This window comes from Camelina sativa, chromosome 3, assembly GCF_030686135.1.
Source record: "Camelina sativa cultivar CO46 ecotype springtype chromosome 3, ASM3068613v1".
Taxonomy (NCBI): Eukaryota; Viridiplantae; Streptophyta; class Magnoliopsida; order Brassicales; family Brassicaceae; genus Camelina; species Camelina sativa.
Window position 1 is genome coordinate 26,630,760 of NC_141882.1, and position 25,858 is coordinate 26,656,617.

A 25,858-nucleotide genomic window follows, 5' to 3' on the forward strand; every position below is an offset into this window, starting at 1 on the left:
AGATGAAAGACCTAGGCAAGACAAAATTCTGTTTGGGATTACAGCTTGAGTACATAAATAATGGAATCCTTGTGCATCAAAAGGCATATACAGAAAAGGTACTCAAGAGGTTTAATATGGACCAAGTTCACCCATTGACCACCCCAATGGTTGTTAGAAGCTTAGACTTGGATAAAGATCCATTTGGTCCAAAGAAGGCCGATGAAGAAGTTCTCGGACCTGAAATGCCATACCTCAGTGCTATAGGAGCGTTAATGTTCTTGGCTAGCCACACTAGACCGGACATATGTTTTGCCGTGAACCTCCTGGCGAGATTTAGTTCTTGTCCGACTATAAGGCACTGGAACGGTGTTAAACATGTTCTGCGTTACCTACAAGGAACGACAGACTTTGGTTTATTTTATACTAACTATAACAAAGATGGTTTAGTTGGTTTTGCTGATGCAGGTTATCTATCCGATCCACACAATGGTAAGTCTCAAACAGGTTACTTGTTTACACATGATGGTATGGCGATCTCGTGGCGTTCCATGAAGCAGAGCATTGCTGCCACTTCGTCCAACCATGCGGAAATCCTAGAGATTCATGAAGCCGGACGAGAGAGTGTGTGGTTAAGGTCGATGACTCAACACATCAGGGCGAATTGTGGTATGGTCGCGGACAAGGAGCCGACCGTAATCTATGAAGACAATACGGCCTGCATCGCACAGCTCAAGGAAGGTTACATCAAGGGAGATCGGACAAAGCACATCCTACTAAAGTTCTTCTTCACACACGAACTACAAAAGGCCGGAGAAGTTCGTGTCGTACAGGTGCAGTCATGCGACAACTCAGCCGATATCTTCACTAAGGCATTACCGACAACAACATTCAAGAAGCTCATGCACCAGATTGGAATGCGGAGGCTTAGGGACTTAGAGTGATGCTTGGAACAGGGGGAGTAATGCGTGCTGTACTCTTTTTCCTTCACCATGGTTTTGTCCCATTGGGTTTTACTAGTAAGATTTTAATGAGGCAGCATCCCCAAGCGCATTACAGGGATCCTCTTCCAGCACATGCACGGTTATGTCATCCAAGGGGGGAGTGTTGTAAAACACTGGATGGTGCACTCCATAACCGGCCATGTAAGGCCATGTACAGTCCATAGGCTTACAGCCCATCGGACATAGGCCCATCGGCCACTTAACAATTCCTAGTCGGTTTTAGTCTAAGTGTTTTGTATCCTATATATATGTAACCTCAATGACATTTTATTTATTATATGAATAAGAAGAAAAATATTCCTCGTTTTGATTCTCTAGTTTACAACAATAACAATAAGTAGAATTTCATTAAACTGTTTTCCAAAAAATCAAATCTTCCCCAAACGTTTGAGTTTAAGGGTCAGTGGTTTCCGCTGACAGTAATAATTAAAAACCCTGGTCCAACAACGAATACGAAAAGATCATTGTTTTTCAATTTCATTGTTACAATTTCAACAACAAAACATCCATTTGGAGTGTATGCAATGATGCACTACAAAACTATGGGTGTACGACGTACGTTGTACCCAAGGATGTTTTGTAATATGTAAAATATCAATATTTTTAATTTCACTATCACAATTTGTTCTAACAACAAATACGAAAATGAACCAAGAAAAACCTTTTTCGAAAAGAAAAGAAAAAAACAATACAAAAATGATATTACTCGCATGCATGATCGTTTCAGAGTATTTAACTGTCACATGCAGAAAATTCTTAAACCTATATTTGATGTGTGATTTTGATTCTTATAAACTCTCATTATGTACATAGGACATATCGCTCTGTTGTTACGATTGCTGATTACGTTAACTTGAAGTACGTAATAAAACACCAAAAACAAAATACTTGAAGTAGTAAATACGTAAAACAGAGTTGGGTTTTGCTTTTATATTTGGGGTCCATTTGAATTCATTTTCTTTGAAAAGAAGAAAATGTTGGCTTTTCTCCGTGAGAGTTACTTTAATTTATGAAAAAGACAGGCCAAAAGTTATGTTTCAAGAAAACAAAGATGACATTCATAATAAAAGTTGCATTTAACCAAAAAGAAAAACATTACAAAAGTAGGAAACGAACGAAGCAGGTCAACTTTCAATGTTTGTGCACATTAGCTCTACAACACATAACCCAAAGTCTTTTTAGAACATTGATTAATTTCTTTATCTTTTTGAACACATTAATTACTTAATTAGTTAATTATAGTCCATTATCATAATTTAATAAGTACTGTCTTATGGTTTCATCATTGGTACTAGGCTGTACTTTGTAGTTAGATTAGATCAAGATCTACCTACTATAGAGTTATCTTCTTCAAATTCACTGAGATTTAATTACTTATTGTAATTAGATCAAGATATATCGCACTATCTAGTGTTCTGATCCTTCCTCTAATTGTTGTTTGTAGAACAAATTAACAATATAATTTTTGTTACAGTCAACAAAACATAATTAAATCATAAAAAAACACACAAAAGAACCTTAATTATATTAATATATGTATATATCAAAATAACATGAAGCATATCTAATTTTCCCCACACCAAGAGTCGCATAACATCAATGGTAAAAAAAGAAAAAAAAATTACTTATAGCTACGGTTATAACTATTATAAACAGAGTATATTTTGTTTAGTGTATTAACTCAAGCCGGCTGTTATTTACCAAATAAACCACACATTTACATGCATGTATAATAAACCCTTGCACACATAAACACAGAGCCATGTACATATTTTTAATATATGAGAGATATTTAATTAAGTTAATTATTCATTAGGATTGTGGTAGATGAGGACAACAGATTTGGTGTCAAAATCTTGGATGAACATCTCTTGTGCTGTTCTAAACGGATTTTTAAGAAGCTCTTTGATTGGTTCAGGCAACGGTTTATCCTTCATCATCTTCTTCCAATATTCCTCTGCAACTCCTCTTCCTGATCGTCCTTCATTAAGATTCACAAACTAAATACACAATATCAATTCAAAATTTATTATACATTTCAGATCTTAATTAATTAGGGCTCTTATAATTATATAAAGAAGAAGCTTTACCAGGAGAAAGCTGAAAAGGACGATCAAGAAAACGACCAAGTAATGTTGTTGCTTCATCTCTGCTTTAACTTTAGGATTTTTCTCGATATCTATGATAAATTCTTGGGTGGTAAAGTTTTTATATGATAATTCTCCGCTCCTTGCATTTTATTTTGTTATTTAAAAAAATAAAAAACTTTCATATTATATTGTAAGGTCAACTTTGTATTGTGTATATTTATTTATTTTAATATAAATGTGAGAGTGGTGGGGTGGCCTGAGTAAGTTTATTCTTCTTCTCTGGAGTGATCAGCTATTACAGCTCAGATAGCAACACCATCAAATTTTATATATTTACTAAAAATAGATAAGACTTATATAATTGTAGATATAGAACAAAGAAGAATTCTTAAATTGAATATGTACATTCGTTCGAATAAGATTCGGCCTTTGGGATACGCAAGAAGACAAACGATTATAAGTTAATGGGACACTAGTACGACATCTTTCAAAAAGCCTTTGACGTTTTATGTCAAAAAGACTCGAGTAAATGAAATAGAGCATGCAAGTATGTCAATGAGACAGTGCACTGAAGATAGACACATCCTTGGGTAATGTGGGAGGTTCTGTTTCAACATTGTATTCACGTGTCAACTAAACAAAGTGGTAGGTATTTCTATTGGGAAAGATACACTTCCAACATAACAAAAAGTTGGTAAAAACAATTCAAGATTAATAAGATAGTTATTTTGGTAATAAAGGACTAAAATACTAGATCAAATATAACAATTTTTTTAATATCAAAAATGCATTGATAATTTATAAGTATGTCATAAATTAATAGAAATTAAAAAATAATGTTTCTAATTATGAAAAGAATGTTGAAGATGTTAATTAAACCCACAGTAGAAGACGATGATGAAAAATAAGATTATTTAAAGTATTATTTAACTTTAATCATTTATATCTTTACTAAGATTCGAAGTTTAATTATTTTTAATTTATGATTTGATGATATTTAATTTTTGTGCTTTTATAACTTTAAAAATAATTAAATTTTATTCAATCAAATATATGTTTATTACTAACAGTGACACATGTCAACTTGTAACATGCTCTCAGATGGTGTGCGCGTGGTGCTATATAGTTAAATGAAAAAAAAAAGTCTATCCTTCGATCTTTCATATATGTGATTTGGAAAACTTTACTAGAAAACCAAAAGCACGTGTTATCTAGTCACTTATAAAGCTTACAACAATATGAAATATAAAGATTGATTTGACAACCAGTAGAGTACACAAATAACCTAACTGTTTAATTGGCTAGAGAACAATGGATTAATGAGACCCACCATTAGTCTTGAAGTTGATCCTCTCAATTCCATCAAAACTGCCCATGAAGGCAATGGTGTATTGTGATTATGATTTGAACTAAATATATATATATATATATATATATATATTTTATGATCTTGTCATAATCTGAACACTATATATGGTGTTTGGCCAAGTACACTCATATTTTACAAATCTTATTTTAACTTTCCTAACTTTTAGTGGCCGTGGAATTTTGTCTAAAGATTTGAAACCGCTTCTACAATATTCCCATTAGGAAAAAGGATAATCATGACAAACCAGCTTAGCTTTAGAAAGAAAAGTCATAAAGAAAAAGCTGAACTTAGTGCTTCTCATAAGTGCAAATTGAAAATTTGCTATATTATGGGGTCTAATTAATAAAGAGTATAGATAAGATTATAAGATAATCGATGGCTTGGATGATTTTACTTTTCGCCTGATTAATTGTGGTGCAAATGAAAAGCTTTTAATACATTGATGAGTTTTATGTTTGCGGCAAAACTCTATGATAAATATACAAGTCAACTTCTATATATGCATGGATGATGACAGATCATCCAACTTAAAGATTTACAATATTGATGTAAATTAATGTATAGTGTCCAAAAGAACAAAACACTTCACATACGAAATCGATCTCTCATGTTGATATGGTTTACAATAGGTTCGATTGGCAATTACTCGCATTTAAACGAAACAGATAAAAAAAATTTGAGCTTTTAAAAAAAAAAAAAAAAAAAAAAATTGAGCTTTTATACGGAGTAGTTAAAACAATAGTTTAAAAAGTGGTAAAAATAATTGATGAAAAAGGTGGTATAAATTAAAAAGAGACGGTTTAAATATATAAATTTGATTGGTTGCATGGCAAAGTTGAAGAGTAGAAGAAACATATTAATTGTGAAGATGAATAGTATTAAATTTACAATGTCGATCTTTGTGTCGACACAACCACAGCCTTAACGAGTTCGACAGTCTTCTCATTTAATCTTTAACGAAGGTTTCGTTTATTGCCAATATGGAAGCTCAAGATTCCTATTTTTCGAATTCTACATAATTTATGTTTTGGCGGTTTTCGGCAATGTTTTCTCAAAAAGTTTAAGGATCGAAGTCGAACCAATGATAATTAGTAGGTACTACTAGACAAATATAGGTATTTTGTTAGTTGTTTTGTTTAAATTTCTATCTTTTGTGTAATCGGACTTTATATCCTAAGTTTTAAAAACTATTACAAATCTTCAAAGGAAAAGAAAAATGTAATAACCTTGTGGAACGACACGAAGCAGTCGAGTGGGGACCCAAACGTTCGATCAAGTCATGCATGCATATCTTAAAATGTTGGCTCTAAATATTAATGCGCTATTCTTGAAATTGTCAATTTGTAGTAAATATATATATATATATATATATATCCTTATATATTAGTCAACTTCTACATGTACTTGTTGGAATTAGCCTTTTAATGCCCAAGTCAACTTATATTTCTCAATCATGCTCAAAATATTACAATTCTCTTTTTCTTTTTGTACTGCAAACATTACAACTATTGCTCATTAGTATAATGGATATATCCGCTGTCTATATGGATTTTATTCTCTGTTTTATATAAGTACTATTTGACATTTTTACTGCATTTTTATACACATAAGTTGATTACTGGAGTTTTATTTATTTATTTTATTTTACACTTTGTATTAGGTTTAGTTAAAAATATGTACAACAAAAGGGAAATTGAAACAATTCAAATACATTAGTTTCGCCATAAAACAAAATAAAATAAAATTGTGAGTTGAAATTAATATCAGGATTTGATTTTTTTTGCTTTTCATTTATACTTTTTTCTCTTTTCATTTGATTTTCATTTCTTAGATATCTAATCGCTTGGGAGTTTAATGCAAAGCTACAAGATTTGTGTTAGTAGCACTCAAACCAGATTAAGAACAAGTCTTGACACCGGAGTACGATTAATTAAATTAACAAATCTCGGATACGTTTAAATTTTCTTACAATCGTGTTTTTTATGTTTTCTTTTTCTCCGTAGTACCATTAAAACCACATATCCATATACTAAAAAATAGATTCCACGAACATGAATATTCATTTTGATTTTTTTGTTTCTCTCCTTATTTTCGTGCAAATTAGGATGATAAAACATAATGAGTGTTGTATTAAAGTCAAAGATTTTATTTAGTGGGTTGGTTGTCGCCATAGAAGTAGAGTAATTATGAAAACGAAAAAAAAAATAATTAGGTCAATGATACTGCGACTAAGTTCAATGAAAGATCAATGAGCTTTTAGTTTTTGTTTTCTTATTATTATTTTAATTTACAGTCCTAATTAGTTTTAAAAAAACTAGTTTTGTTTTAATCCTTTTGAATTCTCCAAAGGTCTACCATTCACATTGTCAACAAAAGATTTATTGAAGAGTACCACAAAACTTAGTGAGGGTGACATACTTTTAAAAACAAAATTTAAGATTAAAATCAGAAGCATTCAATATATATGGAGATCAATTTTACTATTAAAGATATCGGCCTATGAAATTGGCACGTACCCTTTTGGCACTTTAAAAAATGGGGAAGAATCATCTATCAGCGATTCAGCGTTACGAACGAGGGGTCTTCCACATTGTTCTATCATATATAGATCATGTGAGCCGAGTAATATACATTGTCTATCAAGTAATCCCACACATATAATTGGTGATAAGATATATAACGAGACGAGCAAATTCTCAAAGATGAAAAATGAAGAGTATCATTCTTTTTGTTATATCCTATCAGCTAATCCGGTCAGCTATTCATCCGAAAATTTCAGAGTGAACTTTTTCGAAAATTAGCATATCGAATATACTTTGTTCGTGGCCTTTTGCAGATTTCTAATATACGGTATCTCAACGTGGATGTTGTTACTTTTCATGAATATATAAATCTTGAACTTTAATTATCGGACCAAACCTTGTATGCGAGTTACATTTTCTAGAAAGAGAAAACACTCACAAATGATAGGGATAACATATAGATTCGCATTTTGAACAAAAAAAAATTAAATGCATTCGCATAATCTTGTATGACGATGACTTCATTTAACAAAGAGTATTCAGTCAAAAAAAGAAGCAAGATCGAGTCCTCAGAAAATACTCATTGCGCAGTACACAAATTTACATTATAGTGTCGACCCCCAATAGTTCTAGAGACTACATGCAAAAACAGATTCGCAAATATTAGCACTAATGATATATGGATTTTATTTTCATTAAAAACTTTTCGATTTACAGATGACTATAGCTGGAATATATTATATATATCTATTTTTCTAAAGGCTTACGAATGTATAATTAATATACAAAGAAGAGTTAGTTCTTTCTATTTTTCAATTACGACGTAAAGGATGATCTATGAACTATATTTTTTTTGTATTATAGAATCAATCGAACCAATCTCTTTGGATTAATATCATTTTTTTTATCAACGTATCTTTTACGGTTTCAAATTAGATGACGATGTAAAAGAAGCTGCAGGCTTCAGAATTATTAATTATACAAATAAAATGGAATTAAAACTGTTAACAGTCTACTTATATATGTAACTTAAATAAATGAAATAAAATCCTTGAATTTTTTAAAAAATAATGAGAAGTCAGCCTCATCATTAAGTAAATGGATTATTATAAATATACAGAGATGGGTGTTCAGACTTCATTGAGATCTATAAGATCACTTGAATACCTTTTTTTTTTTTTTAATAGTTTTCTCTCTCTTCTTATTTAAACAAAAAGTCAAAATATTAAGAAGAGGAGGAAGAAGATAGAAGAAACTCATTCTCTCCGCAGAGATCATAAACTCCATGGCTTCTACTTTAAGGCTCTCTAATAGCTTCATCATCCTCCTACTCTTCTCTCTGGTATATATATATTTTTTCTCTTTACTCTTCACTTGAATACATATATTTGATACTCTATATATATATATATATGTGTGTGTGTTCTATATATAAGAGTCTTGGATTCAATTTTCAAATCCTTATTTCTTTAGCTGCTTCTTGAAAGTAGAATCCTGCAAAATATAAACTAATCACATAATTTGTAATTCTGATACACAATTTATGCAACATAAAACCTTCCCTTTTGTTTCCGTCAATCGGAGAAAAAGTAATTGATACTATATAGAGAAGTTATACCATATTCATTTATCAATTAAATTTGTACATACTGCATCATGGTTCCTACCACATTGTTAGGAAGAAAAAGAAAAAAGTCTTCTTTAATTTATCTTCTGGAAACCTTTTTGAAGAAAAAATATTAATATATTTAAATTTATAAACAAAACTTTGAATCTTTTTTAAGATTTTGGTATCTAATTTCGAAGAGGTTTTGTGTTTCTTGAATGTAGTGGGTGGTGGAGGCACACACGTCAAGAAAGCTGATATCGATCAAGGAACAACAAGGCCAAGATCTTAATCATTTTCTGAAAGATGGTGATTTCGATGATCCTTCACTGTACGTGTATTTCAGACTCAATGATCTCAAACTAGGAACCAGATTAAGGATTTACTTCTACAAAAACGATCTTCAGAAGCTTCCTCCACTTCTCACAAGACAACAAGCTGATCGCATTCCTTTCACCAAGTCGAAACTTAACTTTCTTCTCGACCATTTCTCTATCTCCAAAGACTCTCCTCAAGGAAAAGCCGTAAAGGCGACTTTGGGACATTGTGGTGCTAAAGAAATTGAAGGAGAGCATAAGTTTTGTGGTACTTCTCTAGAGTCAATGGTTGATCTTGTGAAGAAAACACTGGGGTCTAATGTTGACCTCAAAGTCATGACGTCTAAAATAATGGCACCTACCCGAGATCCGATAAGTTACGGTTTGTATAACTATACATTCGTCGAGGCTCCTAAGGAACTTGTTGGGATTAAGATGTTGGGATGTCATAGGATGCCATACCCTTATGCTGTTTACTATTGCCATGGACATAAAGGTGGAAGCCGACTCTTTGAAGTTAATATGGTGACGGATGATGGAAAACAACGGGTAGTAGGACCAGCTATTTGCCACATGGACACATCCATGTGGGACGTGGATCATGTAGCCTTCAAGGTGTTGAAAATGGAGCCGAGGTCAGGACCGGTTTGCCACTTCTTCCCTCTTGATAACATTGTGTGGGTGACAAAGTAAGAGAGAATATAGGCTTAGGTAATATATAATGTGAGTATGTAATGTGTCGTCTTGTAATATCTATGGTTTGGGAGAAAAGAAAAAAAAACAAAAGACAGCCTTGTTGTTGGCTTTGGTGTTGCCTCTTTTGTGTGACTTGCAGCGACGTGACAATGCTACATGTAACATATAATATAAGGTTGTTACATAACATGTAATATATAATACTATATATATATATATTTATACATCAACATGATGTGTACGTACGTACGTAGCTCTTTTTGGTCCATGAAATTTACGTTTAGTTTAGGAACATCAATTCAATTGCGACTTGTCATTCCTTTCAATTAATAAATAAATAGGTTTAATGAATCTTTCGCGACGTTGTAGACGACGGACATGCATGTCTGTCTAGAACATAATTATCTGATCGTTATTCATTACTATAAGATATTCACCATTGAATCATTTTATTTACTCTAGATAACAAACATAAGATAACTTTTTTCATAAGATAGTTTTACAATTTACATGTACTTTTAAACACATAGTTTAATTAAACAAAACATGTACCTAAAGGCTAAATTAAACAACTATACTGTATAGAATAACTTTATTAGCTCCATATTTACGTCTACGCACAAAGTTAAACAATAGACTAGTTTTAAGGTTTTAAGTATTACTATAATTTATAATAGCGAAATGGTTTATAGCATGATTTCACATATGTTTTAAGCAAAATTTATTCTTATATATCCGATTACACAACGTATATTTTTTCTAAGACATCATATTTCGCAAATAAAGGTATAGAATTCGGTTATCAGTCATACTAATCCTAATTTTAAGTTAAGATCTCTCATGCTGACAAAAAAAAAAAAAAAACAATCAAAAGATTTTATAATGAGCTGATGAGGTAAGAAGAAGTTCTATTATACTGCAAGTGTGGTTGGATAATTCTTTTTTACAATATCTAATAGGGGAATATAAATTTAAGGCCACACACACACTTGCCCAATTATTGTTGGGCTTTTTAATTGTTGGGCTATTTCATCTGACTAATTTATTTCCCCTTGATCAGCTGAAGACTAAAACTAAAACAGTTAACTTTGTGTAAATGATTAATTTATGTATGCATGGCCATAACCATAATGTACAGCGCTCTAATTCATAAACAATAAAATCTCCCTTTTAACGTAATAAATATGATTAAGACATTATTCTTTCTGAGCAGTGAAAATCTGAAAATGAGAAATAATCAAAACATAAAAAAAATAGATGTCCTGATAAACAGTTAAAAGAAAAATGAAAAGAGGTTTGTTTGTTATAATTAGAGTTTATCAGAATCTTTATGTTTATTAGGATTATTAATTTAGTTATACACAAAGATAATTCTGAATTTTTTTTTTAATCAGTAGTAGGGGAAATATCTCTGAATTCTCTCTTCTGAGGCGTAACAGAAAAAGATCCTTTTATTTTTATTTTGTTAATTTATCTCTCTCTTCGCTTCTTTCTTGCTCGTCATTTTCTCCACATTTTTCCCGTCCTTTTCTCCGCTTATAACAGTGTACGATCACACACCCACAAGAGAAAAAACACTGACGCCTTTTTATTTTTTGTCGTTTCGTTCCCCCTCTCCCACAGAAGAAACACATATGGATCATTACGACGGCGTTAACCGGAGGAGGAGATCTGCACGGCGACATCAGACCAACGATCGTGAAACGAATCGCTCCAACGAGACGACGACTCAGACGATGACCAACGGCCACGAGTGCGCACATGCTTTACGTGATATCGATGAGTATCTTTCGCTAAGCTTGGGTTCAAAATCGTACTTCTCTCATCAGATCCCTCCGGTGGCTAATCCATCGCTTCGTCTAGCACCACCGTCGCCTTTTGCTGAACCTATGAAGACGACTTGGGAAACAACACATCATGATGAGATCTTTCCGAGTTCGTTGGCTAAAACTTATTCGCCTTATCTCATGACGGCGCCGATGTCGTTGCTTCCACCATCGTCGTGGCTGAGCAGATCTCAAGGATCATTTCCTTCGCCGATTCCGCCTCCGCCTTCGCCGACGACGGTTGATCGCTTCTCCCTCGTTCTTCCGCCGAATCTAACCGCTCCGGAGATGGGACCAGCGATGATGATGATGACGAACACCGCGCCGCCGCCCGTTCGTAACCCTATACCACAACCCGCCGTAAATCAAAATGAGAAGCCCGAGACGATTCCGCCGCCGTTTCCATGGGCGACGAACATACGAGGGGAGATTCATACCTTAGAGTATCTCGAGTCGAAAGAGATTACGACCATCACCGGGGAGGTTCAGTGCAGACACTGCGAGCAAGTGTACGAGATGAGCTACGATCTGAGGGAGAAGTTCGCGGCGGTTGAGAAGATCTTCGTGATGATGAAAAGGATCATGAGGGAACGAGCTCCTCAGATGTGGACAAATCCTGAGCAAAAGAGGTGTGAGCTTTGTGGCCGTGAGAAAGCTGTGAAGCCTGTGATTGCTGAGAGGAAGAGTCAGATCAATTGGTTGTTTTTGCTTATGGGACAGACTTTGGGTTATTGTACATTGGAACAGCTTAAGAATTTTTGCAAACACTCCAAGAGTCATCGTACTGGTGCTAAAGACCGTGTGCTTTACTTGACCTATCTCGGTCTTTGCAAGATGCTTGACCCTAATAATGACCTCTTTGACCGTGCTGACTCCGGCTCTAGACGGTGAGCTATATTAGCTCTGCTGATTGATTCTATCCCCTTTGTTTAATTCATCAGTACGTTTGCAACTTTTGTTTTGGCATTTTGGACCTTTGTGTTTTGCTTTTTAGGTGGAATAATTTTGTGACAAAAAAGAAATATGGGAATTGCATTGCATGGGTTCTTTTGTTTTTTTTTTGTCGTTTTCTTCTTCGTTGTATCTTTTTTTATCCATGGACTTTGGTTTAATATCTCATTAATATATACAAATCATGGTTTTCATTTTATGAATGATCTGTATTTAGTAAATACGCGTTGATTTTTCGAATCCTCTCGTTATAAATGATACTAGATATTTTGTTGGAAAGTATCTCAACTGTCGTCAACCCTGATTTTTTTTTTAAATTGTCTTAACTAATTTTTGTTATGATGTGATTTGAATTTTAGACGAAGATCTTTACTACGTTAATCAATCGGTCTAAATCTTAACTGTTTTTCTAATCTAACGCAAATTCAAAATTCAAATTTTGGATAATCTCTAGCTTCTAGAAAGAATTGATTAATTTTATTAATAAACTGTAAATCATATAAATAATTGAATTTATCATTTTCAATCGTCAAAAGGCAAAAAAATAAGTCAGCACACGGACTCTTTCTTTCTTCGCTCAAATTAAAAACATGTGTGCATGTTTTTTAACTACCAAATTAATTTACAAGTTCCCAGAGATTTTTACAAGCGGGAACGTTTCATTTCATTACAGTACTTCGCTTAAGGCTGGCCAGTGGCCACATCGTTCACAAATAAACCGATTCAGATTTTGGTTAGATTTCAAACCGATTCAGATTTTGGTTAAATTTCTTTTTACACGCTCTGTTGTCTGTTCAGTACGAATCAGACCGGTTAAATCGACTTGGTCTATTAGTTTACAAATTTACCCCTTCGTACATCCTCCACAACGGACAAAATTATCAACCGGAGAGCGAAGCAAAGAGAGAGAAAAACAAAAAAAGTGAAGAAGGGACAAAAAAAAAAAAAAAAAAAAAAATGGCGACTCAGGCGACCCACGAGCCCTTCCATGGCTGCTTCTTCCTCTCCCAACACAGAGGCACGAATTGAGCGAAATTTGAATTCTAAAACCAATTTCTACACTCACATTTATGATTTTCCCCTTCTTGGTGGATCCTACGAGATTTTGACTCGCTCTTCAGGCAGATCTGATCGCTTATTTTGTTCCGTGGCGTTTGATTTTATTTTTTGTTTGATCGGAGATGGAGGCATTGACGGAGCTTTGTGACATTATAGCGGAGAATCCGAAGCAATTCTCGGAGAAGTTAGCTTGGATATGCGGTCGTTGTCCACAAACGGAATGGCTTCTCGCTGAATCGCCCAGGGTTTCTCGGAGTCATCTCAACGCGGTTTTGGCCGTTGCTCGGATCATCTCCAAGAATCCAGAATCAATCGATAACCGTGCCAAATCCGTCGTGAATGAGTTTCTCAGCGCTATACCTGCGTCGTTCCGCCGTTCGTTCTGGCCGCATTCGTTTCCTTCGCAGTCGATCTCTGCGTTCTATTGTGATTTCTTGAGTTATCTTTCGTGTGCGGCGGATCTATCGCCGGAATTCGGTACCGAGGTTGCTAGGTTTACAGGTGAGGTTGTGATTGCCGCCACGAGTTGTAGTGAGAGCGACGGTGATCCATCGATTTCTAAGGCTTTCTTGGTCGCGCTTTCTCAGAATTTCCCGTCGATTCTGCAGTCTGATGGAGATAAATTGATAACAATGCTGCTTGAGCAGTTTGTTGTGAACCGTGCTCCTGCGTCTCCCAATGAACAGCGGCAGCAGAACTCGGCTAACTCTGAAACTTCGTCGTCTCAGAGCTCTCCTACTAGTACGAACCGTTATCCATCGGGTAAAACTGAGGAGTCCATTCCTGGCGACGAGGTTGCTAGCCATGGTTCCAATGTATCTTCTAAGAGTTCATCGTCTGTAGTGGTGAATGGAGGTAGTATTGTGTGGAAGAGTGGTGTTGATCAGTTGAGTTTTGGATTTAGCGAGGGGAGTGGTGGCGCTAATCCTGTTTTTAGACAGCAAGTGGCTTCTTTTGAGGACGAATCCATCGAGTGCTTGGAGAAGCAAGAGATTGCCTTTAGATTGATAACCCATATCTTGGAGAAAGTCAAAATTGATTCTAAACTTCAGGATCAAGTGAGGTTTATAGCAAAAAGGCAACTCCAGTCCATGTCTGCATTTCTGAAGGTAATGCTTTTCTTGTGGTATTTTCTAGAGTAGGCCCTTTCTTAGGAATGCTAGAGGCGAGATATCTTGGTGAAAACATTGTTGGCTTATACTCCCTTTTACTGTCTAAATTTGGCATGTTTTCATGAGGGTTGGTACGATGGTGCTTACCTTGCCGATCTTGAGTGGCGTATGGATTTCTTAGAAGAGATGATAAATCTGTTTCTGCCTTTTTTTTACAGTCAAGGAAGCGAGACTGGAACGAACAAGGCCCAGTTCTGAAAACTAGAGTCAATGCCAAACTGTCTGTTTATCAGGCTGCAGCTAAAATGAAAATCAAGAGCTTGGTGTCTCTTGAAACAGATGGAAAAACTTCTAAAAGGTTGGTCCTGGAGACGCTTGCATTGCTTTTAGATGCTGCAGATGCCTGCTTGACATCTGTGTGGCGGAAAATGAAGGCCTGTGAAGATTTGTTCGACTCTCTGCTTTCTGGGATTGCGAAGATTGCAGTGGCAAGAGGAGGGCAGCCACTACGAGTGTTGCTCATCCGTCTTAAACCACTGGTACTGGCTGTCTGTGCACAGGTAACGTTGTTATGTCTTAACTCGTACTAGCAATATACTCTAATCTACTGATGATCGCGTCTGGAGGTCCATAGAAGTATAATCGAACATATAATGTCACAACTCACACAGTGTCTGGACGGATCCTGTAGTTAATTGTGCTTTAAATTATTGAAGGTGTTTCTATTTATTTTGAATGTCTGTTGGAACAGCCGGATACTTGGGGGAGCAATCAAGGGGCAATGCTTGAGAGCATATTTAAGACTAGTTGTGAGATTATTGAATCTGGGTGGGCCAAGGACCGAGCTCCAGTGGACACCTTCATTAAGGGATTAGCTTCAAGTATTCGTGAAAGAAATGATTATGAAGAACAGGTGGAGAAATAATTTTACCTTTCCTGTAGCTGGTTAATTTGCCATATTGTGTTGAATTGCATTTTTATCTTTCCAATAAAGCTCATCATTTGGTGTCCAGGTTGATAGAGAGAAGCAAGTACCTGCTGTACAACTTAATGTGATTCGGCTGCTTGCTGATCTCAATGTCGCTGTTAAGAAGCCGGACGTAGCTGACATGATTTTACCACTTTTTATTGAAAGCCTGGAAGAGGGTGATGCTTCAACTCCTAGCTTTTTGCGACTCCAAGTACGGTTCCAATTTCTACACTTTTACCTGGCTGCTTAGTTAGTATCCTACATATGCTACTTTGTCGAACTTTTGCAATTGCAGAAACTGCTTCCATCTATATCCTTTTTCGTTTTTTTTTTGACATATTTAGTTTTGCATTTGTGCCAATTTTATGCAGCTTCTTGATGCTGTTTCTCGGATAGCAACATTAGGGTTTGAGAAATCTTACCGCGAGACAGTAGTTCTGATGACCAGAAGTTATTTGAGCAAACTATCGAGTGTAGGATCTGTAGAAAGCAAAACATCAGCACCGGAAGCCACAACCGAGCGTGTAGAGGTATATGTCATTTTATACATGGTAGTTTGTTGTGTTTCTCTTTTACTTATACTATGAAACTGATGCTCACAAATCCAACTGTCGTGTAGACTCTTCCTGCAGGTTTTCTTACAATTGCCAGTGGTCTTAGGGATACAAAATTGCGTTCAGACTATCGCCATCGTTTGCTTTCCTTGTGTTCAGATGTAGGCTTGGCTGCCGAATCCAAAAGTGGAGGGTAATTATATAATCTTAAAGCTTGTATAAACTTTGAGTTTCTTCTTTTACTGTTTATGGGTAATTCTTTACTTTGAGGGTAATTCTTTTACTGTTCATGGGTTATAGTCTATCTTGTAAGTGTTCTCTGTTGAAAAACATTTTTGGGGATAAAAAAAATCTGGGCAATTTTTTTTCGGAATCTACTGGCAACAGCTTTTATTGGGTACTATATGGTTCCAGCAAGGGCTAAGTATTGCATGTACAATCAATGGTGTGTTTATGCTGTGAACATAAAGATAATCAATCATCTTTCGCACTCCATTTTGCCTAAAATTTTATTATAATCAGAAATTATCCAGTTAATGTTTCTCCACTAAAACGTTTTTGCATGCTTCATTTTTTCCAGGAGTGGTGTGGATTTTTTAGGGCCTCTTCTTCCTGCAGTTGCAGAAATATGTTCAGATTTTGATCCTACTATGGATGTGGAACCTTCACTTTTAAAGTTGTTCCGTAATCTCTGGTTTTATATAGCCCTTTTTGGCTTAGCACCTCCAATTGTGAAAGCTCCAACACCAACTGTGAAGGCAACTTCCAATTCAGTGAACAGTGTAGGAAGCATGAGTGCAACTGCTTTGCAAGCTGTGGGAGGTCCTTACATGTGGGACAATCAGTGGGCTCTAGCTGTTCAGCAGATTGCTCAAGGCACTCCCCCTCTTGTAAGTCATTTTAGAAGGTTATCTTCAGAGTTTTTTTGTGTGGTTCGCCAAATTAGAAGCCTACTAAATACTGCATCTTACACCTCCCAGAAGAAACTTGTTCTGTAGTTTAATTTTATCTTATTGAGCATTGCTCTTCGTAGGTCGTCAGTTCTGTAAAATGGCTTGAAGACGAATTAGAACTGAATGCGCTTCACAATCCTGGTAGTCGTCGAGGAAATGGAAATGAGAAAATAGCTTCAACCCAGAGACTTGCTCTTTCAACTGCCTTAGGCGGCCGAGTTGACGTTGCAGCAATGAACACCATCTCAGGTTAACAAATGATGAGTTACTTACTGTATATGCTAGATGGATTATGGTGTACTATTTTAGATACTTAGGAATCCCTTTCTTCAATTCTTTCAGGAGTGAAGGCTACCTATTTGCTTGCTGTGGCTTTTTTGGAGATCATACGTTTTATTAGCAATGGGGGTATCCTTAATGGTGACTCAAGCGTGTCTGCCTCTAGAAGTGCCTTCAGTTGTGTGTTCGAATATCTAAAAACTCCAAATCTTACTCCTGCTGTTTCTCAGTGTTTGACGGCTATTGTGCATAGAGCCTTTGAAACAGCAGTCTCATGGCTGGTATGTAAATACCTGGTCATAGTAGTCTAGCTATTTGTTTTTGTTGAAGACTTTTTAGTGGAAACTCTAGCACAACCATGCTGTCCCTTGTATATGCATTTTGGTCTTTTTGTTACCAACACCAGCTCTGCTTTTGTGTTTTTACTGCTTTTTCATTTTAAACATTCTAACAGTATATAATTGTTACAAAAACTTTCATTTGGTTTCAGGAAGATCGAATTTCTCTTACTGGGAAAGATGCTCGTAATAGAGAACTGACAACGTATGCACATGCATGTTTCCTGATTAAAAGTATGTCCCAGAGAGATGAGCACGTTAGAGATATCTCTGTCAACCTTTTGACTCAGCTCCGGGACAAATTTCCTCAGGTAAATATATGGGTATATATTCTCCCGTTCGAAAGATTAGATGTAGGTTCACCATTTTATAAGAGAGAAACGAGGTGAAATAATGCATACAGGAGTATATAATATATAATAGAATTAGGAGAGATAGAGTTCTGTTTAGTCATGTTTCCAATGCGAGTATTCACAAAAGATAAGGAATAAGACCCGAACCTCAGTGATTGTATCAAATTCTAATCATTATATTTCATATTTACTTTTACATGGAACAAAAGTAACTTGGTTGATCCTTATCTGATTTTCTTCTTACATGTGTGCAATAATTTCACGTGTTACCGATTGCAATTTTTTTTCTTTTTCTTTTGAATCTAGCTGTTTCGTATTTGTTATTTTAATCTCGTACAAATTTGTCAATTCTCATGGTCACTTACGTTAGACATCAGTGGTGTAGTCTGTTTGTTTTTATGGACTTAAAAAATATTTTTGTGATTTCTGTTTCACTTGCGTTTACCATAGAAATTTTGGTCACGGTTTACTTCCTTCTACATATTCCATCGTCATTGTAAATTGATTATGTGTGCTAGAGTATATCTCTAGGAAATGTTTATCTGTTACCTTCTCCAACTCTTCGTTTGGATCCCCATGCTTTGTAGATCGACTAACAATGAGAAAATGCAGGTCCTCTGGCACTCGGCATGTCTGGATAGTTTGCTGTTTTCAGTTCATGACAATACACCTTCAACTGTTGTCAATGATCCTGCTTGGACTGCTGCTGTTCGATCCTTATACCAGAAAGTTGTTCGAGAATGGATCATAATATCGCTTTCATATGCTCCATGCACTAGTCAGGGTTTGCTTCAGGTTTACTTCTTCTTGCCAATTCATATTGTCTTCTATATGCACACTGAAATATCTTTATTTTTGACAGCTTTCTATTTTTTCAAGTCAATGTGTTAGTTTAACTATTTTAAATGGAAACCTACTGTGGAGATATTGTTCCTGTCTCTGTTTTGTTGTAGTGCCATGTTTTACTTCCGTCTACTGTCTCTTACTAATTCTTTTTTATAGTTTTAGGCTCCTTTTTTTTAAAAAAATTGCGTAGAGCAGCTCGGCCTCAGTTTTTCTCTCCGCAATTGCTGTTTATGTTTCTGAATGATTCCTTAGTCTCTTTCAGAGGTACATTCTGTTTTTGGTGCACAAACGAGCTAGGAAAAGCTTTGCAGGCAGGCGCTTAAGTTGTAGTTCCTCTGGATTCTTTTTGTCTATATTTTCACTGCAGAGCGCTTTTCCGTGGTTTCTACTTAGGTTAGATTGTTCTTGTTGTTCCCATGAGTTATAATAGAGTTTCACATTTCTTCTCTGGTTTTTAATATGAACCTCAGGATAAGCTGTGCAAGGCAAACACATGGCAGCGAGCACAAACTACAACTGATGTGGTTTCCCTTCTATCTGAGATAAAGATTGGAACTGGAAAAAATGAAATTTGGTCTGGGACAAGAACTGCTAATATCCCAGCTGTGATGGCTGCAGCAGCTGCAGCGTCAGGGGGAAACTTAAAAGTTTCTGAAGCCTTTAACTTGGAGGTACTTGGTACTGGTGTAGTCAGTGCAACGGTAAAGTGCAACCATGCTGGAGAAATTGCTGGCATGCGAAGGTTGTATAACAGTATTGGTGGATTTCAATCTGCCTCGGCGCCTAGTGGTTTTGGTGGTGGCCTTCAAAGATTAATATCTGGGGCATTTTCCCAGGCACCACAACCAGAAGATGATTCATTTAATGAGATGTTAATCGCCAGGTTTGTGCGTCTCCTTCAGCAGTTTGTAAATACTGCTGAAAAAGGTGGAGAGGTGGACAAGTCACAATTCCGAGAAACTTGTTCTCAAGCAACTGCATTACTTCTGTCAAACCTGGTAAGGCTAACCAAGAACAGAGGGGCTCCTTTTTCTTACGTGTGTAGAATAGAAGGGGGCACATGTATGCAGTATCTACCATCTATTTTGTGTTTCACATTCTGATTTCTCTTATTGTTGCATCAGAGTGAAGAGTCGAAAACAAATGTGGAAGGCTTTTCTCAGTTGCTGCGTCTTCTTTGTTGGTGTCCAGCATATATATCTACTCCAGATGCTATGGAAACTGGAATTTTTATATGGACTTGGTTGGTTTCCGCTGCTCCTCAACTGGTATCTCTTGTCCTTGCCGAGCTTGTTGATGCATGGATATGGACAATTGATACCAAACGAGGACTCTTTGCGTCTGATGTACGATACTCTGGCCCAGCTGCAAAATTAAGACCCCATCTTTCCCCAGGGGAACCAGAAGATCCACCTGAAAGTGATCCTGTTGACCAGCTTGTCGCTCACAGACTCTGGCTTGGATTTTTGATAGATCGTTTTGAGGTTAGGATTTATCCTCGAATTTTTCTAATACAGAACGAACTCATATTTCTGATTTACCTCATTTTCTTCCGTTATTGGTTAAGACGGTCTACAGTGTTACAACTGCTAAGTTTTCTTGTGATCCTACTTGAATCAATATGACTTTTCACACCTTAGGTGAGAAATTTGTAGTCGCAACTAGTTTTGCTTCACTCGAAATATTTTGCCATATGGTGTATTTGCGTGAGTTTCTTATCGTCACAATGGTTTTTAGGTTGTCCGACATAATAGTGCCGAGCAACTGTTGTTGCTAGGTCGGTTGTTACAACGGAGTACAGACCTTGACTGGTGCTTTACTCGCCACCCTGCAGCCGCTGGTTCCTTTTTTTCTTTGATGCTCCTTGGACTGAAATTCTGTTCATGCCAGACTCAAGGCAATATGCAGAAATTTAGATCTGGGCTCCAGCTGTTAGAAGATCGCATCTACAGGTCACTTTTTGCGAATTCCCTTTGTTTTTTGTCGCACCATACATATTGTTTACTCTTTCTTTATGGACATCTCTCAGTCTGCCTCTATGGTTTGGCAGCACACATCTGATTACTGTCTGAACTAGTATCTGCTATGTTAATACTGAGAACAAATTGGAAGTAGCTATATCTAAAGCTTTTTGTCATCTTAGTCTTAGCCATCCCAACATGGCATTTTTCGATGTTTTCAAAATACTTAAATATTGTTGCTTGGTCAACTTAATTATCTCTGACATACATATATATTTTTTTGTCAAATTATTTCAGGACCTCTTTAGGCTGGTTTGCTCATCAGCCAGAGTGGTATGATGTAAATATTCCAAACTTTTGTCAGAGCGAGGCTTTATCTGTTTCAGTCTTTGTCCACTTTTTATCAAACGAGCTATCAGAATCAAGTCAATCTGATTCCAAAGGAAAATCTCGTGAAAGTGGGAATTTGATTGATGTGGTAAGACAACCATCTGCCATTTTTTTTTTACTTTCACCTGTACATCATTTGACTACAAACTATGATATTTCGTTTGGCTGAATGTTGACAGACTGATCAGTATCATCCTGTCTGGGGTGAGATGGACAACTACACTGTGGGAAAAGAGAAGAGGAAGCAGTTGCTTTTAATGCTCTGCCAGCATGAAGCTGACAGGCTTGACGTTTGGGCACAACCTATTAGCTCAAAGTAAAACTCTTTCTTTTGTAGGACACTTTCACTTCTCAGTTGTTTTCTTTGACTTTTATTTTTGATATTCATTTTTCCAATTGGCAATGTATATATAGGGATAGTCCATATTCGCGGCTGAAAATAAGCTCTGAGAAATGGACCGAATATGCTAAAACAGCCTTTTCAGTGGATCCTCGCATTGCTTTGTCGGTTGCCTCAAGATTTCCGGCAAATGCTGCTGTGAAATCTGAAGTCACTCAGCTGGTTCAGGTATGGATTTACAGCTGCTACTTCCTCTAAGACTGTAGAAAGACAGATATTTTTAAAATTTTGTAGTCTAAGATGGATATACTGTTCCTCTCTTAAGTTTTAAACGTCCTGGTTGTGTACCACCCAGAAAAAACCAATGAGGCATGATGCATCTGGAAATAAGTATGTCATGATACTTTTAGTTAGATATTTATTGAAAATTAAAACGTATCTTGAGAATCAGATTACATGCTCTGGACTTCTTGGTATGAAACTACAGTGTGATAGATGGCTTAATTTTATTATTATTTTTGAATGATGTAAAACGAGTTTTTTCACTGGTACTCTTTCTTGCAGACACATATTGTAGATCTTCGTACAATTCCTGAGGCGTTGCCGTATTTTGTTACACCAAAAAATGTTGAAGAGAACTCAGTACTGTTGCAGCAGCTCCCACACTGGGCTGCTTGTTCAATTACACAGGCTCTTGAGTTCCTCACTCCTGCTTATAAGGGACATCCACGTGTCATGGCATATGTCCTACGAGTTTTAGAGTCTTACCCTCCAGAACGAGTTACCTTTTTCATGCCGCAGTTGGTGCAGTCTTTGCGCTATGATGATGGGGCAAGTCTTATCATGAAATTCTATATATTAATGTTACTTCTCTCTCACCTGGCCTCTCTTTCCTCTGAGCAATTTTGGGATATATCATTTGGTTTGTGGGCATTAGATTTAGCGAAGGCACATCTTAATACGTGAAAATTAAATAATATAAAGATTTTCTAGTGTAGTCTATTTTAGTTTTCATATGTGGTTTTCTTCTTTTAGTCATTAAAATAGAAATTCTGCACTCGATGGGTTGCAGCAATTCCTAGAACTTATCCAACCATGGGGCTAAAAATTGGAATTCGCCTATATTACCTCTTCTTATCTTGGCTTTTTACTAAACTTCCGTTTTTACATTAGTATTGGATTATCAGCTTCACATTTTTCAGAAACGAAAACTATTACTAGGGCTGGATATTGTGTAATGCCTTACTTGAGTTCTCTCCTTTTCCTTGTTCCCTATGATGTTAACAGATCAACTTCTTTTTAAAACGCAGAGGCTGGTTGAAGGGTATCTTCTTAGAGCTACCCAAAGAAGTGATATATTTGCCCATATTCTCATTTGGCATTTGCAGGTGAGTTTAACCTAGTAGACTTTGCAAAATCTTAATTTTGCTTGTAACCTTTATGGAGATTTGTTGATTTTTAAGTTCTATCTTTTATAATGCCAGGGTGAGGATGTTCAGGAAACTCCAAAGGATGGTTCTATTGATAAGGTTTGCCCTTCTTCTTTTTTCTGCTTATATCGCATTGGTGTTTGTTCCAATGTGGATGTTACATCTTACTACTGGTAGGATAGTAAAGTATGTATGTTATATGTGGCTAGACCATCTTTCAAAACAATGAATTTCATTGACATTAGTGCAATGTACTGGCCTTAATTGCTGAAAATAGTATCCTACAGTTGCAATATATGGCCTCCTGCAGAAAACATCTGCGAAGTCTTCTGGTTAGGTTGTTCTTCACTTGTTAACTACGCTAAAAAAAAATTTTATTCACCATGTTAACCACTGGTTTTAAGCACACATTTCCAAGATCTTGAGAATGGGTTTTATGAATACTTATTATTCTTTATTAGCATAAGTTTGATATTGGAAACCATCTGTTCGATAAAAGATGTAATGAGACAATGTAGGTTATGAGGCTATAAATAGTGATAGAAACTTTGTTGTATTTCTTTTGACTGATCGGCGGAGAAAATCTAACCTCTTGCTTCTGTAATATTTCAGAATGCGGCATTCCAAGAAATTTTGCCAGAGGTTCGGCAGCATATTATTGATGGTTTCAGTCCCAGTGCCTTGGACATGTTCACTAGAGAGTTTGATTTCTTTGACAAAGTTACTTCTATTTCTGGGGTGTTATTTCCTCTTCCAAAGGAAGAACGCAGAGCCGGTATTAGAAGGTAGCATTTTAAATTTAATAAAACCGTATCATGGTAAGGATTGATCTGCATCTGTTAGATGCAAGGTAATCTAATATTTTCCATGGCAGGGAGTTAGAGAAAATTGAAATGCAAGGAGATGACCTTTACTTGCCAACTGCTCCTAACAAGCTTGTTAGGGGTATCCGTGTAGATAGTGGAATACCTTTACAATCAGCTGCCAAAGTTCCTATCATGATAACATTTAACGTTGTTGATCGTGATGGTGACCACAATAATGTAAAACCACAAGCTTGCATTTTCAAGGTAAAGCCTTTGCATGATTTTATACAATCTTTTTTATGTTTGTACGTCGACATGAAATCTATTCTACTGTGATGTTGGTTCTATAGTATTTGCCAGTACAAAAAAAAAATTCACTTCTCCTGCTTGCTCTTGCACTTGCATTCATATGCTGCACCCAGTTGGTGTTTACTGTGAGTTTGATGATTCTCTCTTGTGTTCATTCAGGTTGGAGATGATTGCCGGCAAGATGTTCTTGCCCTTCAAGTGATATCTCTTCTGAGAGACATATTTCAAGCGGCTGGTATTAATCTTTATCTTTTTCCATATGGAGTACTCCCAACTGGTGCCGAGAGGGGCATAATTGAGGTAGAACTCACTCTAATATGTTTAACATTAAACCCATTTCCCTTGATAGATAAAATAGATACGGTGGTATCAGAACTTTCATGTATCATTTTTTTTTTTTTTCATTTCTCTTTCCTTCCATTTTATTACAGGTTGTGCCTAATACAAGAAGCAGAAGTCAAATGGGTGAAACTACCGACGGGGGTTTGTATGAGATTTTTCAACAAGACTATGGACCTGTCGGCTCAACCACCTTTGAAACAGCACGAGAGAACTTCCTCATCAGCAGTGCTGGTTATGCTGTCGCTAGTCTTTTACTCCAGCCCAAAGACAGACACAACGGAAATCTCCTCTTCGATGAGTATGTTTCCTGTTTTGCGCTTACCCTTTGTTCTTTTATCTTGGTGCAATGAAAAAAAAAATAAAATCAAAAACTCTTCTGGACAAACATAATGTGGGAAAAAATTTCATGGAAGTAACACAAATTTATAACCATGTGTGTTATGCTAATGCAGCGTGGGAAGACTTGTCCACATCGACTTTGGTTTCATCTTGGAAACTTCACCAGGTGGAAACATGCGGTTCGAGAGTGCTCATTTCAAACTGAGCCACGAAATGACTCAGTTGCTAGATCCATCAGGTGTTATGAAGAGCAAAACATGGCATCAGTTTGTGAGCTTGTGCGTAAAGGGATACTTAGCTGCTCGGCGGCAGATGGACGGAATCATCAGCACGGTGCAAATGATGCTAGAAAGTGGATTGCCTTGCTTTAGCAGAGGAGATCCAATCGGCAATCTTAGGAAAAGATTTCACCCAGAAATGAGCGAACGTGAAGCTGCACACTTCATGATTCATGTATGTACTGATGCATATAACAAATGGACTACAGCTGGATACGACTTGATTCAGTATCTGCAACAAGGCATCGAGAAGTAAGAAGAAGAGGGGATTCAATGATATCCCAAATCAGAGTTATATTTTATTTGCAGGTAAAAAAAACTTCAAATCATGGGAATAGTCTGCAAACTTGGACATTCTGACTAATTTACTTAAAAGGGAGGAACATGAGGATTTATTCTTATTCTTTTGTCGTAGGGGTTGCTATGCACGAAAAAAAGTAACAAAAGAAAAAGATAAGAGTCTTGTGGTGTGGTGATTTTCGATAACTTGAGGGTGCCGGCTATTAGTATGATATATGATCTTTGATATTTTTCTTTTTAGCTTAGCAACATTATCACGCCAATGGTTGAAACTTGAGATGGTCACACGTGTTCCTTTTAATATTAATGATTATTTGATTCAATGATGATGTTTAAACTCTTATGTACTGTATATCATCCAGTATTACACCAGAACCGCTTTTTTAGTAGGTTCTTTCACTAATCAAACGGTCTGGAGCATCAGAAAATTACGGTATGCATAAAAATGGATTAAAGGGTAATGAGCTTATAAAAGTTTTTACCTATCACAAATCAGATATAATGGTGGGTTCTTTGATAAATACTCAGAACCTATTTGA

At 36.2% G+C, this 25,858-nt stretch overlaps 4 protein-coding genes across 6 annotated transcripts; 3 read left to right on the forward strand and 1 right to left on the reverse strand.

The window, feature by feature from the left end:
• Positions 1–2,645: 2,645 nt before the first annotated feature.
• LOC104777844 (uncharacterized) lies at positions 2,646–3,233 on the reverse strand. Its single transcript, XM_019241997.2, has 2 exons — positions 3,074–3,233; positions 2,646–2,983 (listed from the first exon to the last, which is right to left on the reverse strand). Exons 1-2 carry the CDS (start codon positions 3,128–3,130, stop codon positions 2,789–2,791), a joined length of 252 nt encoding a protein of 83 aa, XP_019097542.1. The 5' UTR covers positions 3,131–3,233; the 3' UTR covers positions 2,646–2,788.
• Positions 3,234–8,047: 4,814 nt separating this feature from the next.
• Positions 8,048–9,770, forward strand: LOC104777845 (BURP domain protein USPL1-like). The gene is made up of 2 exons (XM_010502172.3): positions 8,048–8,306; positions 8,795–9,770. Exons 1-2 carry the CDS (start codon positions 8,250–8,252, stop codon positions 9,578–9,580), a joined length of 843 nt encoding a protein of 280 aa, XP_010500474.2. The 5' UTR covers positions 8,048–8,249; the 3' UTR covers positions 9,581–9,770.
• Positions 9,771–11,007: 1,237 nt separating this feature from the next.
• Positions 11,008–12,559, forward strand: LOC104777846 (uncharacterized). The gene has a single exon (XM_010502174.2). The coding sequence runs from the start codon at positions 11,218–11,220 to the stop codon at positions 12,298–12,300; it is 1,083 nt and encodes a 360-aa protein (XP_010500476.2). The 5' UTR covers positions 11,008–11,217; the 3' UTR covers positions 12,301–12,559.
• A 668-nt stretch (positions 12,560–13,227) lies between these two features.
• Positions 13,228–25,642, forward strand: LOC104779238 (phosphatidylinositol 4-kinase alpha 1). 3 transcript variants are annotated; one of them, XR_015594471.1, is made up of 26 exons: positions 13,228–14,528; positions 14,750–15,091; positions 15,283–15,444; positions 15,545–15,712; positions 15,873–16,031; positions 16,121–16,248; positions 16,636–16,945; positions 17,089–17,257; positions 17,351–17,568; positions 17,778–17,936; positions 18,591–18,773; positions 19,295–19,822; positions 19,949–20,308; positions 20,562–20,776; positions 21,083–21,263; positions 21,355–21,491; positions 21,590–21,743; positions 22,080–22,346; positions 22,826–22,903; positions 23,000–23,044; positions 23,558–23,730; positions 23,820–24,015; positions 24,220–24,360; positions 24,492–24,700; positions 24,855–25,328; positions 25,435–25,642. XR_015594471.1 is itself a non-coding variant. In XM_087506842.1 (25 exons), exons 1-25 carry the CDS (start codon positions 13,542–13,544, stop codon positions 25,273–25,275), a joined length of 6,090 nt encoding a protein of 2,029 aa, XP_087362968.1. In that variant the 5' UTR covers positions 13,228–13,541; the 3' UTR covers positions 25,276–25,642. The 3 variants fall into 3 exon arrangements, 2 of the variants coding, with proteins under 2 accessions (XP_087362968.1, XP_087362969.1); XM_087506842.1 differs by having other exon boundaries at positions 24,855–25,642; XM_087506843.1 differs by lacking the exons at positions 20,562–20,776; positions 21,083–21,263; positions 21,355–21,491; ... (8 more) ...; positions 24,855–25,328; positions 25,435–25,642 and adding an exon at positions 20,392–20,482.
• Positions 25,643–25,858: the final 216 nt, after the last annotated feature.

Excerpts from the sequence above, each read along its gene's own strand:
- LOC104777844 (XM_019241997.2), bottom strand. The coding sequence starts at position 3,130 with ATGAAGCAACAACATTACTTGGTCGTTTTCTTGATCGTCCTTTTCAGC. Across the intron at positions 2,984-3,073 it reads TCCTTTTCAGCTTTCTCCTG|TTTGTGAATCTTAATGAAGG; the intron begins GTAAAGCTTCTT and ends TTGTGTATTTAG.
- LOC104777845 (XM_010502172.3), top strand. The coding sequence starts at position 8,250 with ATGGCTTCTACTTTAAGGCTCTCTAATAGCTTCATCATCCTCCTACTC. Across the intron at positions 8,307-8,794 it reads TCCTCCTACTCTTCTCTCTG|TGGGTGGTGGAGGCACACAC; the intron begins GTATATATATAT and ends TCTTGAATGTAG.
- LOC104777846 (XM_010502174.2), top strand. The coding sequence starts at position 11,218 with ATGGATCATTACGACGGCGTTAACCGGAGGAGGAGATCTGCACGGCGA.
- LOC104779238 (XM_087506842.1), top strand. The coding sequence starts at position 13,542 with ATGGAGGCATTGACGGAGCTTTGTGACATTATAGCGGAGAATCCGAAG. Across the intron at positions 16,032-16,120 it reads CCACAACCGAGCGTGTAGAG|ACTCTTCCTGCAGGTTTTCT; the intron begins GTATATGTCATT and ends ACTGTCGTGTAG. Across the intron at positions 21,492-21,589 it reads GCACAACCTATTAGCTCAAA|GGATAGTCCATATTCGCGGC; the intron begins GTAAAACTCTTT and ends ATGTATATATAG.